Genomic DNA, 15,991 nt, shown 5'->3' with positions numbered 1-15,991 from the left:
AGGCTAAGAGAAGCATTGAGGGGGATTATTTTTAAACTGAGGGGGGTTAGAGTTGAATATCACTGTGTAAAAGAGAGGATGGTTGGGTCAGAAACTCTCATAACACAACCAGTATTTAGATATTCATTTGCATTGCCAAAGCCTTCAGGGCTATGCGTCACGAGCTGGAAAACGCAATTAATAGTCAGATTTCTGTGGATTGATGCAGACACAATGGGCTGAAAGACCTTTCTCTCTACTGAGAATGTGTAAAAATAATTTGATCTCTGGATATTGGTTCTTTGCCACGCTCAGTAAATGGCATTTTCGCTAAATCAAATCATATATAGCCCTCAAGGCCGAGACAGGTTGTAATTGGACCACTCCACACAAAGAACATTATTTAACTTAAGCTCAGAGGCTGAATTATCCAGCATCAGATTTTATTAACATTAATCAGAACAGAACATCAGAAAAAATTTAACAACAGGACATGTGACAGCAGTTGCAAAGCAAAAAGACAGTCAGTACATTGATCTCCTCCGTGCCCTATCCTTGCCCTCACCCATCCTTACTGACCTTTCCCAAATCAACTGATTCACCCAACCCTATAAAACCCACTCCTTCATCAAATATAACCCAAATACCTCAATATCCTACACTCACTCGTTCACTATCCACCTCCCTCAACTCATGTCTCGAACAGTCCCGATGCCGTGCCACTAATAGAAACAGGTAACAGAGATGTGAAACTAGCCATGGCTGCAGCCAACCTCATTGGCCAAGAGTCCAAGGTCCACATTGTGTTCATAGTTTGCGCTTCTTCCACTCAGGCTCATCATCCTCCACCTCTTCCTCGGCCTCTGGGGTTGCAAACACGGCATGTGGCTGGGTTCTGAAATCCAAAATGAGAGAATGAGGGTGAGGACAGCACAGAGGACAAAGGTGGGGCCAGAAAACGAGTGAAGGTGCAGACGGAGAGGTTAACAACAAGAGTGAAGGAAGCACAGCGCACGTGAAATCTGGAACACTATCTGAAAGGTGTTCGAAGTGAAACACAAGACCATAACAAATAGGAACAGGAGTAGCCATCGAGCCTGTTTTGCCGTTCAATATAATCATGGCTGACCTTTTACATGAAATCCACATTCCTGCCCTCTCCCCACAGCTCTCGATTCCCTAAAAGGCCAAAAATCTACTGTGCATTTATGGTCATCAATGGAGAATCCAAAGCTTAATGAGGCAGAGAATTCCAAATGCCACAGACATTGATCATTATCAGATGGTAGGTGATGGCCAAATGGTATTATTGCTAGACAATTAATCCAGAGACTCAGATAACGTTCTGGGGACCTGCTTTCAAAATCCTGCAGATGGCGGAATTTGAATTCAATAATAATCTGGAAATAAGAGCTTAATGATGACCATGAAACCATTGCCAATTGTCACGAAAAGCCCATCTAGTTCACTTCTGTCCCTTTAGGGGAGGAAACCTGCCACCCTTACTTGGTCTGGCCTACATGTGACTCCAGACCCACAGTAACCTGAAGAAGTGTGAAATGATACATTTGGGAGGCTAAATAAGGCAAAGGAATCCACAATTAATGAGAGAGTACTGAGAAGTGTACAGGAAGTGAGGGACCTTCCGGTGAATGTCCACAGATCCCTGAAGGTAGCACGACAGGTGGATAAATTGATTAAGAAGGCACATACAATCCTTTACAAAAACTGAAGAATTCCGGATGCTGGAAATCAGAAACAAAAACAGATATTGATGGAAAAGCTCAGCAGGTTTGGCAGCTTCTGCGAAGAGTAATCAAAGTTAATGTTTAGGGTCCAGTGACCCTTCCTCAGAACAGAATCTTTTATATTAGCTGAGGTGTAGAATGTATGAGCAGGGAGATTATGCTAGAACATTTTCCCCTCATGGGAGAGTCCAGGACAAGTCCGCATAGTCTTAGCGGAAAAGGACACTAATTTAAGACAGAGATAAACAGGAATTTCTTCGCCCAGTGTTTATTTAAGGCTGAGATAGATTCTTGATCAATTGGGGATTCAAAGGTTAAGGGGAAAAGGCAGGAAGGTGGAGATTAGGAATGTTGAATCAGCCACGATCCTATTAAATAGCAGAGCAGGTTCGAGGGGTTGAACTGTCTACTGCCATTCATATTTGTTATGGTCACCCCAAAACAGAAAGGACGGAGGAGATTAATTGGCTTCATGAGCCTGCTCTGCCATTAAATAAGATTATGGCTGCTCTGGTTACTCCATGCTCCAACCTACTCTCAAAATAATGGAATATCAGGTGTATATTCAGATACCCTTTTAATTATTTTCTGCCTCTACTATCCTTTCAGGCTTCTGAAGAGCCATAAAAAGCGAGCTGCGAATGCTATAAATCAGAAACAAAAACAGAAATTGCTGAAAAATCTCAGCAGGTTTGGCAGCATCTCCGAAGAGAAATCAGAGTTAATGTTTCGGGTATGGTGACCCAGCAACATTGCAGAAATAGAAATATATTTCCAAGCCAGGACAGTGAGTGGCTTGGAGGGGAACTTGCAGGCAGTGGTGTTCCCATGTATTGCCAACCTTGTCATTGTAGCTGGAAGTGATTGTAGGCTTGGAAAGTGCTGTCTAAGGAGCCTTGGCGAATTTCTGCAATGCATCTTGTCGATAATGCATACTGCTACCACTGAACATCAGTGGTGGAGGGAATGAATATTTGTCGGATGTGGTATTAATCAAGAGGACTGCTGTTGTCTCTGATGGTGTCAAGCTTCTTAAGTGTTATTTATTCTTCATTTATTAAGGCAACTGGAGACTATTGCATCACACTTCTGACTTGTGCCTTGTAGATGGTGGATAGGCAGGATCAGAAATATAGTAAGGAGGAACACAACAGGCCAGGCAGCATCAGAGGAACAGGAAAGTTGACATTTTGGGTCAGGACCCTTCATCAGGACTTGGGTGGGAGGGGTCTCAGAAATAAACGGAGGGGGGATAGGGCTAGGCAAAAACAGATGGGGTGGTAATAGGTGGATGCAGGTAGGGGGTTGTGGAGATTGGTCAATGGGGAGGGTGAGGAAGATAGGTGAGAAGGAAGATGGACAGGTTGTAGGGAGAGCTGGACATGGGATGAGGCGGGGGTGGGGAGATTTTGAAGCTAGTGGATTCTATGTTGAGGCCATTAGACTTTAAGCTTCCGAGGCAGAATATGAGGTGCTGTTCCTCCAACTTTTGTCTGGTCTCGTTATGACATTGGAGGAGGCCTAGGATGGACATGTCACAAGGGAGTGGGAAGGTGAGTTCAAATGGCTGGCAATCAAGGTGGTGTAGATTGGAGCGTACAGATTGCAGATGCTCTGCAAATCTATCACCAAGTCTGTGCTTAGTCTCTCCGATATAGAGGAGACCAAATTGGATGCAATGGATGCAGTACACCAGGTTGGAAGATGTGCAGGTGAATCCCTGTCAGATACAGAATGCTTGTTTGGGGCCTCGGACGGAGGTAAAAGGGGAGGTGTAGCACCTCCCGCAGTTGCAGGGAAAGGTGCCAGTTGGGGTCGGATCCGTGGGGTGTGTGGAGCAGACAAAGGAGTTGTGGACAGAGCAGTCCCTACGGAAAGCAGATGGGTTGGGAGGGGAATTTCTCCTTGGTCATGGGGTCTGATTGCAGGTGACAAAAGTGGCGGAGGATAATCACTTTTCCCTAAAACCCTAAAGGTCACAGCAGCTACACTGGGTCTGCAGCAGGTAGTGAGAGAATTAGTAAGAGTGAAAAATTTATTTGACCTCAGCCTCATTAATGTGCCTACTCCATGACAGTATCAGTAAGAGTGACCACCACACAGTCCTGGGCAATTGAAGACATGCCTTCACATTAAGAATACCCTCTATTGTGTTGTGTGACACTATCACTGTGCTAAATGGGACAGACTTTGAACAGATCTACCAACTCCAGACTGGGCATCCATGTGGGCCATCAGAAGTGCACTCTAAAACAATCAGGCATGAATGGTCCTCACAAATAAACAAGTCACCGGAGGAGGTGGCTCCACAAGTATCCCCATCGTCAATGATAGTAGAGCCACTGTAAAGGATAAGACTGAAGCATTCACCACAATCTTCAGCCAGAACTGCTGGGTGAATGAGCCATCTCAGCCTCCTGCAGCAGTCCCCAGCAACACAAATACCTGCCTTCATCCAAATTGGTTCACTCCATGTGATATCAAGAAACAGCTGGAGACACTAGATACTGCAGAGGCTATGGGTCCTAACAACATCCTGGCAATAGTACTGAAGACTTGCGCTCCAGAACTTGCTGCACCCTAGCCAAGCTGTTCCAGTACAGCTACAAAGCTGGAATCTACCCAACATTGTGGAAAGTTGCCCAAGTATGTCCTGTACACAAAAAGCAGGATAAAGCCGAAAATGGCTCCATCAGTCTACTCTTAACTGTCAGTACAGAGATGGGAGGTGCCATCAACAGTGCTATCAAGCAGTAATTACTCAGCAATAACCTGCTCAGTGACGCCCAGTGTGGGTTCTGTCAGGGCCACTCAGCCCCTGATGTCATTACAGCCTTGGTTCAAACATCGATGAAACAGGTGAATTCAAGAGATGAGGTGAGAGTGACAGCCCTTGACATCAAAGCCACATTTGATTGATCAAGGAGCCCAAGCAAAACTGGAATCAATGGGTATATGGAGGCAAACCTGGCACATAGGAAGATGGTTGTGCTCGTTGGAGGTCAGTCGTCTCAGCTCCAGGACATCTCTACAGAAGTTCCTCAATATAGTATCCTAGGCGCAACCATCTTCAACGTCAATGACCTTCCCTCCATCAAGTGGGGGTGTTTGCCAATGACTGCACAACATTTAGCACCATTTGCAACTCCTCAGATACTGAAGCTGTCCATGTTCAAATGCAACATCCAGTGTTGGGCTGACGAGTGGCAAGTAACATGCGCCCCACACAAATGCCAGGCAAAGGCCATCTTCAATATGAGACAATCTAATCACCATGCCTTGACTGTCAATGGAGTTTCCTTCACTGAATCCATCACAATCAACATTCTGGAGATTACCATTGACCAGAAACTCAGCTGAACTCACCATACAAATACAGTGACTACAGGAGCAGGACAGAGGCTAGGAATATTGCAGCAAGTAATTCACTTCCTGTCCACCATCTACAAGGAACAAGTCAGGAGTGTGATGGAATAGCCCCTCACTTGCCTGGATGAGTGCAAACCCAACAACACTGAAGAAGCTTGACACCATCCAAGACAAAGCAGCCCACTTGATTGGCACCATATCCACAAGCATCCACTCCCTCCACCACCGACGCTCAGTAGCAGCAATGTGTACTATCTACAAGATGCATTGCAGAAATTCACCAAAGGTCCTCAGACAGCACCTTCCAAACCCACGACCACTTCCACGTAGGAGGACAATGGCAGCAGAAATATGGGAACACCATTACCTGCAAACTCGCCTCCAAGCCATTCACCATCCTGACTTAGAAATATATTCCCATTCCTACACTGTTGCTGGGTCAAAATCCTGGAATTCCCTCCCTATCGACATTGTGGGTCAATCTAAAGCACATGGACTGCAGCTCACCACTACCTTCTCAACAGCAACTAAAGACGGGCAATAAGATGCTGGCCAGTCAGCCATACCTACATCCCATGAGTGAAAAATCAACTGTGAATGCTGGAGATCTGAAACAAATACAGAAATTTAGGTCCAGTGACTTTTCATCAAAACACATGAAAAGTCAACTGACTTGAAATGCTAACTCTGCTTTCTCCCCACAGATGCTGCCAGACCTGCTGAGTTTCTCCAGCAATTCCTGTTTTCTTGTATATAATGCTGTTTTTTGTTTTTCACAGCTGAATACAATTGATGATAGCGCAAGACTGAGATTTCTGTATAGTTTCATGGTTCTGTGATGAAGCAATGAACACAGGAAGTAAAGAAACCTTTGAGATTTAATCCATGACAGATGGGAGGTAAAACGAAGCGAGAGAGATTTATTGCCCCTGCCACTTCATAATCTGTGGGGCTACAAACCCCGAATGACAGACACTGATCAGACTCACTTCACATAGGCCGGAGCCACCCAGTATGGATTTTGTTCGGCTTCTTTTGCATGACGTAAGATAGCTTCACGCGGGTTGCTGTCATCTGTTTTATCCAGAGCGATGTTCTTCACAATAAATGATGATAACGTTCCACCATGAGTACCAACGCGTCCACCACGGCCTATAACAGAAACACTTACGTAAATGCCCCAAAGTGACACTCAGATTATAGCTTAGGCAAATAGTTTTCAGATTCAGCAGCAACCAACAGCTCGCAACACTGATGAGGAACTATGAAACCGACAGCACCTGGTCCAGATACTGGAGGTTCCGGCTTGTGGGATTTCACAGGATCAAGACGATCTTTCTCCAACTGTTTCCTGGTGCTCTTCTGCCTGGGTTCCCGGAACATGGGCAGGGCGTGTGCTACAAACATGGAAAACAACCAGATAAATAAACAATTGTTATATCGCTTATAACAGCCTTAAAGTTCCAAGTCATCTGAGTATATCAGAGTCTTACAGTGAGAGATGTGGGGTATATCAGTATGTTAATGTGTGGGGTGTGGTGTATGTCAGACTTAAAATGAAGGGTGTGGGTGATATGCAAATGTTACAGAGAGAGGTGTGGGGTATATCAGCACGTTAAAGTGAGAGGTATGGACAATATTTGAGAATTTGAGTACAGGAATTGGAATGTCTTGCTGCAGTTATATAGGGCCTTGGCAAGGCCATACCTTGAAGACCGTGTGCAGTTAGGTCCCCTGGTGTGAGGAAGTACATTCTTATTATTGAGGGAGTCCAGCAAAAGTTCACCAGACTGATTCCCGAGATGGTAGGAACAAAAACAAAGTTGCTGGAAAAGCTCAGCAGGTCTGGCAGCATCTGTGAAGGAAAAACAGAGTTAACGTTTCAGGTCCGGTGAACTTCCTGAAAACGGGATGTAGGACTGATATATGAACAAAGTCTGGATCGACTGGGCTTGTACTCATTGGAATTTAGAAGCATGAGGGGGTGGGCATCTCATGGAAACATATAAACTCTTGATGGGACTGGACACGTTAAACGTGGGAAGAATGTTCTCAATTATGGGGAAGTCCAGAACTAGAGGTCACAGTCTAAGAATAAATGGTAAGCTATTCAGGACTGAGACTGCCGGGAAGGGTAGTGGAGTGGGCCTCATTAGGGGCATTTAAGTGGCTATTAGATAGGCATATGGATGATAGTATAAGGTAGCGGTGGAGGTTAGATAGACCTTAGGTTTTGGGTAAAAGTTCGGCACAACATTGTGGGCCGAAGGGCCTGTACTGTGCTGTACTGCTCTATGTTCTATGAGATGAGAAAGAACTTCTTCACTCAGATAGTTGTGAACCTGTGGAACTTTCTACCACAGAAAGCTGTTGGGCCAGTTCATTACATATATTCAAGAGGGTAGTGGATGTGGCCCTTAAAACTAAAGGGATCCAGGGGTATGGAGAGAAAACAGGAGTGGGATACTGAAATTGCATGATTAGCCACGATCATAATGAATGGTGGTGCAGGCTCAAAGGGCCGAATGGCCTACTCCTACACCTATTTTCTATGTTTCTATGTCTATGTTTCCATATCAGAATTTACAGTGAGGGTTGTGGGGTAGATTAGAGTGCTACAGTGAAGGGTGTGCTCGATTTCAGATTTTACAGTGAGGGGTGAAGGGCATATCAGTGTTACAGTGAAGGTTAAGTTATATTAGGATGCTTTTTGGGCATAGATCTACGATGAAATCAATTGACATCAACAAGGGTTTATGGCAAGGATTCAGTCTATGACTGTAATTTCTGGAGTCTGCGAGAATGGCAGTCTTGTTCTATAGCTGCTGATTACCTGGAAGGGCTCTGTACTTACGTGTAATGACGTATTCCTGTGTGACAGTCTGACTCTGCTTTGCTTTTCGCTTTGTTTTCACGACACAAAGTTTAGCCCCTCTGGAAAACACAAAGCTCTGGTCAGTAAACTGAATGCTATTTGAGGTTTGTAGCCTGCTTATTTTGACTGGGCTTCTGTACTTGAGCTGGGAGCTAGAGTGCACAGCCACATGGAGTCACAAGAACATAACAACTAGGAGCAGGAGTAGGCTGTCCGGCCCTTCAAGCCTGCTCCGCCATTCAATAAGATGATGGCTGATCTTTTCGTGGACTCAGATCCACTTACCCGCGTTCTCACCGTATCCCTTAATTCCTTTATTGTTCAAAAAAAATCTACCTTATCTTTAAAAACGTTTACTGAAGTAGCGTCAACTACTTCACTGGGCAAAGAATTCCATTGATTAACAACTCTCTGGGTGAAGAAGTTCCTTCTCAATTCAGTCCTAAATCTGCTCCCTCTAATCTTGAGCTATGCCCTCTTGTCCTAGCTTCACCTGCCAGTGGAAACATCCTCTCTATTTCTATCTTATCTATTCCCTTCATAATTTTATATGTTTCTATAAGATCCCCCCTCAATCTTCTGAATTCCAATGAATATGATCCCAATCTACTCAGTCTTTCCTCATAAGCCAACCCCCTCAACTCCAGAATCAACCTAGTGAACCTCCTTTGCACCCCCTCCAGTGCCAGTACATCCTTTCTCAAGTAAGGAGACCAAAAGTGCACACAGTACTCCAGGTGTGGCCTCACCAGCACCTTGTACAGCTGCAACACAACCTCTCTGCTTTTAATCTCAATCCCTTTAGCAATGAAGGACAAAATTCCATTTGCCTTCCTAATTACTTGTTGTACCTGCAGACCTACATTCTGTGATTCATGCACAAGGTCACCCAGGTCCCTCTGCATAGCAGCATGCTGCAACTTTTTACCATTCAAGTAATAATCCTTTTCACTATTACTCCTACCAAAATGTATGACTTCACACTTATTTACATTGTATTCCATCTGCCAGACGTTTGCCCACTCACTCAATGTATCTATGTTCCTCTGCAAAGTTTCACAGTCCTCTGCACACTTTGCCCTGCCACTCATCTTAGTGTCATCTGCAAACTTTGACACCCTACACGTGGTCCCCAACTCCAAATCATCTATATAAATTGTAAATAATTGCGGTCCCAACACCGATCCCTGAGGCACACCACTAGTCACTGACTGCCAGCTAGAATAGCACTCATTTATCCCCACTCTTTGCTTCCTGTCAGTCAACCAATCCTCTATCGATGCTAATACTTTACCCTTAATGCCATGCATCCTTATCTTATGCAGTAGCCTCTTGTGCGGCACCTTGTCGAAGGCCTTTTGGAAATCTAGGTACATTACATCCACTGGGTCCCCATTGTCCACCTTGCTCGTAATGTCTTCATAGAATTCCAAAAGATTTGTCAAGCATGACCTGCCCTTCATGATCCCATGCTGCGTCTGCCCAACGGGACAATTTCTATCAAGATGCCTTGCTATTTCTTCCTTGATAATAGACTCAAGCATCTTCCCCACTACAGAGGTTAAGCTAACCGGTCTATAATTCCCCATCTTTTGTCTACTTCCCTTTTTAAACAGTGGCGTCACATTTGCTGTTTTCCAATCTGCTGGGACTGCCCCAGAGTCCAGCGAATTTTGGAAAATTACCACCAGTGCACCTGCTATTTCTCCCGCCATCTCTTTTAGTACCCTGGGATGCATTCCATCAGGGCCAGGAGACTTATCAATCCTTAGCTCCATTAGCTTGCCCAACACTACCTCTTCCATAATAATGATCGTTTCCAGGTCCTCACCTACCTTCGGCTCTTTGTCAATTACTGGCATGTTATTATTGTCCTCCACTGTGAAGACCGATACAAAATACCTGCTCAATGCCTCGGCCATTTCATCATATCCCTTAACTAAATTCCCCTTCTCATCCTCGAAAGGGCCAATGTTTACTTTAGCCACTCTTTTTCGTTTTATATATTTATAGAAACTTTTGCTATCTGTCTCTATATTCTGTGCTAGTTTTTTCTCATGTTCTATCTTACCTTTCTTTATAGCTCTTTTTGTGGCTTTCTGTTGGCCCTTAAAGTTTTCCCAATCTTCTAGTTTCATGCTGTTTTTGGCCACTTTGTATGCCTTGTCTTTCAATTTGATAGCCTCCCTTATTTCTTTAGACACCCATGGCAGATTACCCCTTTTCTTACAGTCCTTCCTTTTCATTGGAATATACTTTTGCTGAGCACTTTGAAAAATTGCTTTGAAAGTTCTCCACTTAAGAGTCATCTTATCCCAGCTGATTGAAACACTAGACAAGTTAGAACCCAGAGTGAAACTTGTTTTGAAATACTGTTAAATTTTATTTTTACAATTCTGTTACGATGGTGGTCAGTCACTAATGCTCATGAGGCTGCCAACACACTTTAAATGAAAGAACAATGCATATTACATAGAAAAAGGAAGAAAACACAAACTAGGGTGGTCAACAGGACTTTACACTAGAAAGTGGGGGGTCGGGAAGGAAAACAAAGCAGCAGGTGAGCATATGGACAGATGTGGATTCAACTGCATGGAAAAAATGAGAAGTAAAGAGAACTCAGAAGAGGTTCTTAAAGTCTCCAGAACACACAACAGGACAGTGTGTTTGGAAAGGGTTAGGAATGTAACTTCAAGCACATCAGATAAAGGGATGGCAATGAGAAGAGGGATGGTAAATGCAGGACTGAAGATGTTGTATCTCAATTAACGCAGTGTACGAAATAGAACATAGAACATAGAACAGTACAGCACAGTACAGGCCCTTCGGCCCACGATGTTGTACCGAACTTTTACCCTAATCCTAAGGTCTATCTAACCTCCACCCCTACCTTATACTATCATCCATATGCTTATCTAATAGCCGCTTAAATGCCCCAATGAGGCTGAATCCACTACCCTCTCCGGTAATGCAATCCATGCCCCTACCGCTCTCTGAGTAAAGAATCTACCTTTGACGTCTCCTCTATATCTACCTCCACTCACCTTAATATTATGCCCCCTCGTAATACCTACCTCCACCCTAGGAAAAAGTCTCTGGCTGTCTACTCTATCTATACCTCTGATCATTTTGTACACCTCTATCAAGTCACCTCCCATCCTTCGTCATTCTAAAGAGAAAAGCCCTAGCTCTCTCCACCTTTCCTTGTAAGGCCTTCCCTCCATTCCAAGCAACGTCCTGGTAAATCTCTTCTGCACCTTTTCCAACGCCTCCACATCTTTCCTATAATGAGGCAACCAGAACTGGACACAATACTCCAGATGTGGCCAAACCAGGCTTTTGTATAGCTGGAGCATAACTTCACAGCTCTTGAACTCAATCCGTCTATTAATGAAAGCCAACACACCATATGTCTTCTTAACAACTCTATCCACCTGGGTGGCAGCTCTCAGGGAACTGTGGACATGAACCCCAAGATCCCTCTGCTCCTCCTCACTGCCAAGAATCTTTCCGTTAACCCTGTATTCTGCTTTCAAGTTTGTCCTTCCAAAATGAATCACCTCACACTTTACAGGGTTAAACTCCATCTGCCACTTCCCAGCCCAGCTCTGCATCCTATCAATGTCCCTTTGTAACCTAGAACAGCCCTCCGCACTGTCCACAACACGACCCACCTTCGTATCGTCCGCGAACTTACTAACCCACCCTTCCACTCCTTCACCCAAATCATTTACAAAAATCACAAATAGAAGAGTACCCAGAACAGATCCTTGTGGTACACCACTCGTAACTGAGCACCATGTTGAATATTTTCCATCCACTACCACTCTTTGTCTTCTAAGGGTCAGCCAATTCTGAATCCAATCTGCCACATTTCCCCCTATCCCATGCCTCCTTACCTTCTGCATAAGCCTACCATGGAGAACCTTATCAAACGCCTTACTTAAATCCATGTATACCACATCCACTGCTCCAGCTTCATCCACATGTTTGGCCACCTCTTCAAATAATTCAATGAGGTTTGTGAGACATGATCTACCCCTCACAAATCCATGCTGACTATCACGAATCAAACTGTGCCTTTCCAAATGATCATAAATCCTATCTCTCAGAGCCCTTTAGAATAATTTGCCCACCTTGGTCAGGGTCTTCTGTTACTGGGAGATGACAAGAACTGCAGATGCTGTAAGTCAGAGTCGATACAGTGCACAGCTAGAGGAACACAGCAAGTCAGGCAGCATCGGGTTAGGACCCTTCATCAGGGTTCCGATCAGAAACATCGACTTTGCTGCTGCTTTAATGCTGCCTGACTTGCTGTGTCCCTCCAACCTCACACTGTATTGACAGTGTTTTCTGTTAACCTGATTCCTTCAGACAGGTAAATTAGTGGCTTTGTGCCCTTTGATTAAATCATTAACTTTTGTGGGTGACCCAGCAATCGTGGTCTTGAGAATCAACATACTTTCCCAAGTGTGTTTTAACAAGAGTATCAGGCTTACGGCCATGATTATTGTGAAACCGATAATGAGGATTCGGGTGCAGTATTAGCAAGTGATAAATGTAAAGAAAATACCAGGTTCTGTACTGCATACAAGTAATGGCACTGGAAATTGCAAAAGATTTCCTGCAGGTGGTAGAGCTATCCCTGACAGCCTTCAGTGAACTTCTAAAAGCCAATTGGAAGTTGGCAAGTTAGAGATGCAGTTGCTTGCTCAAGCTAAGAAAGCAGACACAGTGAAGTACTAGCATAGATTTTGGGTTTTGTATACATATTAGAGGGGATAATTCAGTGTCATTTCTCACTGCCATCCGAAACATTATGATACAACAATCACTGTGCCCTAAATATAGGCATAGGAAAGGTGAAATCACAATGCTGGGAGTATACTACAGGCCTCCCAACAGCCAGTGGGAGACAGAGGAGAGAATACGTAGACAGATTTTGGAAAAATGTAAAAACAGCAGGGTTGTTGTGATGGGTGAGTTTAACTTCCCCTATATGGACTGGGACTCACTATGTGCCAACGGCTTAGATAGGGCAGAATTTGTAAGGACCATTCAGGAGAGATTCTTAACACAATCTGTAAACAGTCCAACCAGGGAAGGGGTTATACTGGAACTGGTTTTGGGACATGAGCCTGACCAGGTGAGTGAAGTTTCAGTGGGGGAAGAATTTCGGGAATGGTGGCCATAATATTGTGAATTTTAAGATACTCATGGGTAGGGGTAACACCAGTCCTCAGGTGAAGGTGTTAAAATGGGGAAGAGTGAACTACAACATTGTTAGGCAGGAACTGGAGAATTTTGATTGGAGGCAGCTGTTTGAGGGTAAATCCACACTGGTACATGTGGTGCATTTCAAACGGCAGTTGATAAGAGTTCAGGACAGGCACATTCGTGTGAGAATGAAGGATAGGTATGACAAGTTACGTGAACCTTGGATGACCAGGGATGTTACGACCTTGGTCAGAAAGAAGAAGGAAGCATGCGTAAGGTCTAAGAGGCTGGAACTGACGGAGCCCTTTAAGTATAAAAGGAAAGTAGGAAATAGCTTAAACAAGGAATTAGAAGGGTAATAAGGGGTCAGGAAAAGTCGTTAGCACACAGGATTAAGGAGAATCCCAAGGCTTTATAAAAAGCAAGAAGGTAGCTAGGGAAAGGGTTGGCCCACTCAAGGTCAAAGGAGGAAATCAATGTGTGGAGCCAGAAGAAGCACGTGAGGTCCTAAACGAAAACTTTGTATCAGGAATTGGTAGAGGATGATCTCAGGGAAGGGAATGTCAAGTTTCTAAGTCAAGTTGCTATTGAAAAGGGAGAGGTGTTGTGTGTCTTAAAAAGTATTAAGGTAGAGAAGTCCCTGGGTCCTGATGGGATCTATCCAGAATATTCAAGGAGGCAAGAGAACAAATTGCTGGAGCATTGACAGATATCTTTGTATCCTCCTTGGCCACAGGTGAGATCCCAGAGGACTGGAAAATAGCCAGTGTTGTCCCATTGTTTAAGAAGGGTAGCAGGGATAATCCTGGAAATTATAGGCCTGTGAGTCTCACATTGGTGGTAGGAAAATTATTGGAAAAGATTCTCAGGGACAAGATCTATATGCATTTAGGAGCAAATGGACTTATTAGCGATAGACAGCATGGTTTTGTGCGGGGGAGGTCGTGCATCACTAACTCGATCAAATTTTTTGAGGAGGTGACAAAGATGATTGATGAAGGAAAAGCAATTGATGTTGCCTACATAGGCTTCAGTAAAGCCTTTGACAAGGTCCCGTTATGGCAGACTGGTACAAAAGGTGAAGTCACATGGTATCAGGGGTGAGCCCGCAAGATGGATACAGAACTGGCTTAGTCATAGGAGACAGAGGGTAGCGGTGGAAGGATGCTTTTCAGAATGGAGGATTGTGACTGGTGATCTTCTACAGAGATCAGTGCTGGGACCTGTGCTGTTCGTGATCTACATAAATGATTTGGAGGAAAACATAGCTGGTCTAATTAGTAAGTTTGCAGGCAGTATTAAGATTGGTGGAGTTGCGGATAGTGAGGAGGATTGTCAGAGGATACAGCAGGATATAGATCAGTTGGAGGCATGGGCAGAAAAATAGCAGATGGAGTTGAATCTGGACAAATGTGAGGTGATGCATTTTGGAAGGTCAAGTACAGGTGGAAATTATACATTAATGGCTGATCCCTTAGGAGTATTGATATGCAGAGGGATCTGGGTGTGCAGGTCCACAGATCACTGAAGGCAGCAGCGCAGGTAGATAAGGTAGTAAAAATGCTTATGGCATCCTTGCCTTCATTGGAAGAGGCACTGAGTTCAAGGATAGGCAAGTTATGCTGCAGCTTTATAGAACTTTAGTCTGGCCACACTTGGAACTTGCACATAGTTCAGGTCAACACACTACCAGAAGGATGTGGATGCTTGGAGAGGATACAGAGAAGGTTTACCAGGGTGTTGCCTGGTATGGGGGATTTTAGCTATGAAGAAAGGTCGAATAGACTGGGTTTGTTTTGACTGGAATGCAGCAGTTTGAGGGGCGACGTGATAGAAGTTTATAAGATTGTGAATGGCAATGGATAGAGTGGAAAGTATGAGGCTTTTTCCCAGCGTGGGGGGGTCAATTACTAGTGGACACAGGTTCAAGATGCAAGGGGGAGGGGTGTTTAAAAGTGATGTGCGAGGCAAGTTTTTCACACAAAGAGTGGTGAGTGCCTGGAATATGCTGTCAGAGGTGGTGGTGGAAGCAGACACAATAGAAGCATTCAAGAAACACCTGGACGAACACATAAATAGGAAAGGAATAGAGGGATACAGATCCGGTAAGTGAAGGCAGTTTTAGCATGGAAGGGCAAAATGTGTTGGTGCAGGCTTGGAGGGGCGAAGGGCCTGTTCCTGTGCTGTACTGTTCTTCGTATTGTGCTGTACTGTTCAGACAAATGCGAGGTGATACATTTTGGAGGATCAAATTTAGGTGTGAATTGTACTGTAAATGGCAGAACCCTTAGGTTCGGATCTGGGCATGCAGATCCACAGTTCCCTAAAAGCGGCAACACAGGTGGCCAGTGATTAAGAAGGCACATGGCACATTTGTCTTCATCAGCTGGGGCATGGAGTACAAGAGTTGGCAAAACATGTTGCAGCTTTATAAAATCCTTGTTAGGCCGCATTTGGAGTATTGTGTGCAGTTTTGGTCGCCACACTACCAGAAGGACATGGAAGCTTTGGAGAGAGTGCAGAGAAGGCTCACCAGAATGCTGCCCAGTCTCAAGGCCATTGGCTATCAGGAAAGGTTAAAAAGACTAGGATTGTTTTCACTGGAAAGACAGTAGCTGAAAGGAGACCTAATAGAGGTCTACAAAATTATGATAGGCACAGATAAGGTGGATAGTCAGAGGCTTTTTTCCAGGGTTGAAGTTTCAATTAAAAGGTGGCACAGGTTCAAAGTGAGACGGCAAAAGTTTAAGAGAGATGTGCGAGGAATGGTAGGAGCCTGGAATGCACTGTCAGAGGAGGTGGT

General features: G+C 44.4%; 1 protein-coding gene across 1 annotated transcript in view; it reads right to left on the bottom strand.

Annotated features, from left to right (window-relative positions):
- Positions 1-378: 378 nt before the first annotated feature.
- The window catches only part of LOC109917533 (WD repeat-containing protein 70), a 152,292-nt gene continuing 136,679 nt past the window's right edge, over positions 379-15,991 (bottom strand). The window contains exons 14-17 of the mRNA XM_048594335.1: positions 7,951-8,030; positions 6,377-6,493; positions 6,086-6,248; positions 379-874 (exon numbers count right to left, since the gene is read on the bottom strand). Of these exons, the coding sequence (XP_048450292.1) occupies positions 787-874; positions 6,086-6,248; positions 6,377-6,493; positions 7,951-8,030 (448 nt within the window). The 3' untranslated portion in view covers positions 379-786. The remainder of the gene's footprint in view (positions 875-6,085; positions 6,249-6,376; positions 6,494-7,950; positions 8,031-15,991) is intronic.

The sequence above is a fragment of the Rhincodon typus genome, chromosome 3 (assembly GCF_021869965.1).
Source record: "Rhincodon typus isolate 14 chromosome 3, sRhiTyp1.1, whole genome shotgun sequence".
Classification (NCBI taxonomy): domain Eukaryota; kingdom Metazoa; phylum Chordata; class Chondrichthyes; order Orectolobiformes; family Rhincodontidae; genus Rhincodon; species Rhincodon typus.
The sequence above is the reverse complement of the archived record's forward strand: the minus strand, read 5'-3'. Positions and strand labels throughout refer to the sequence as shown.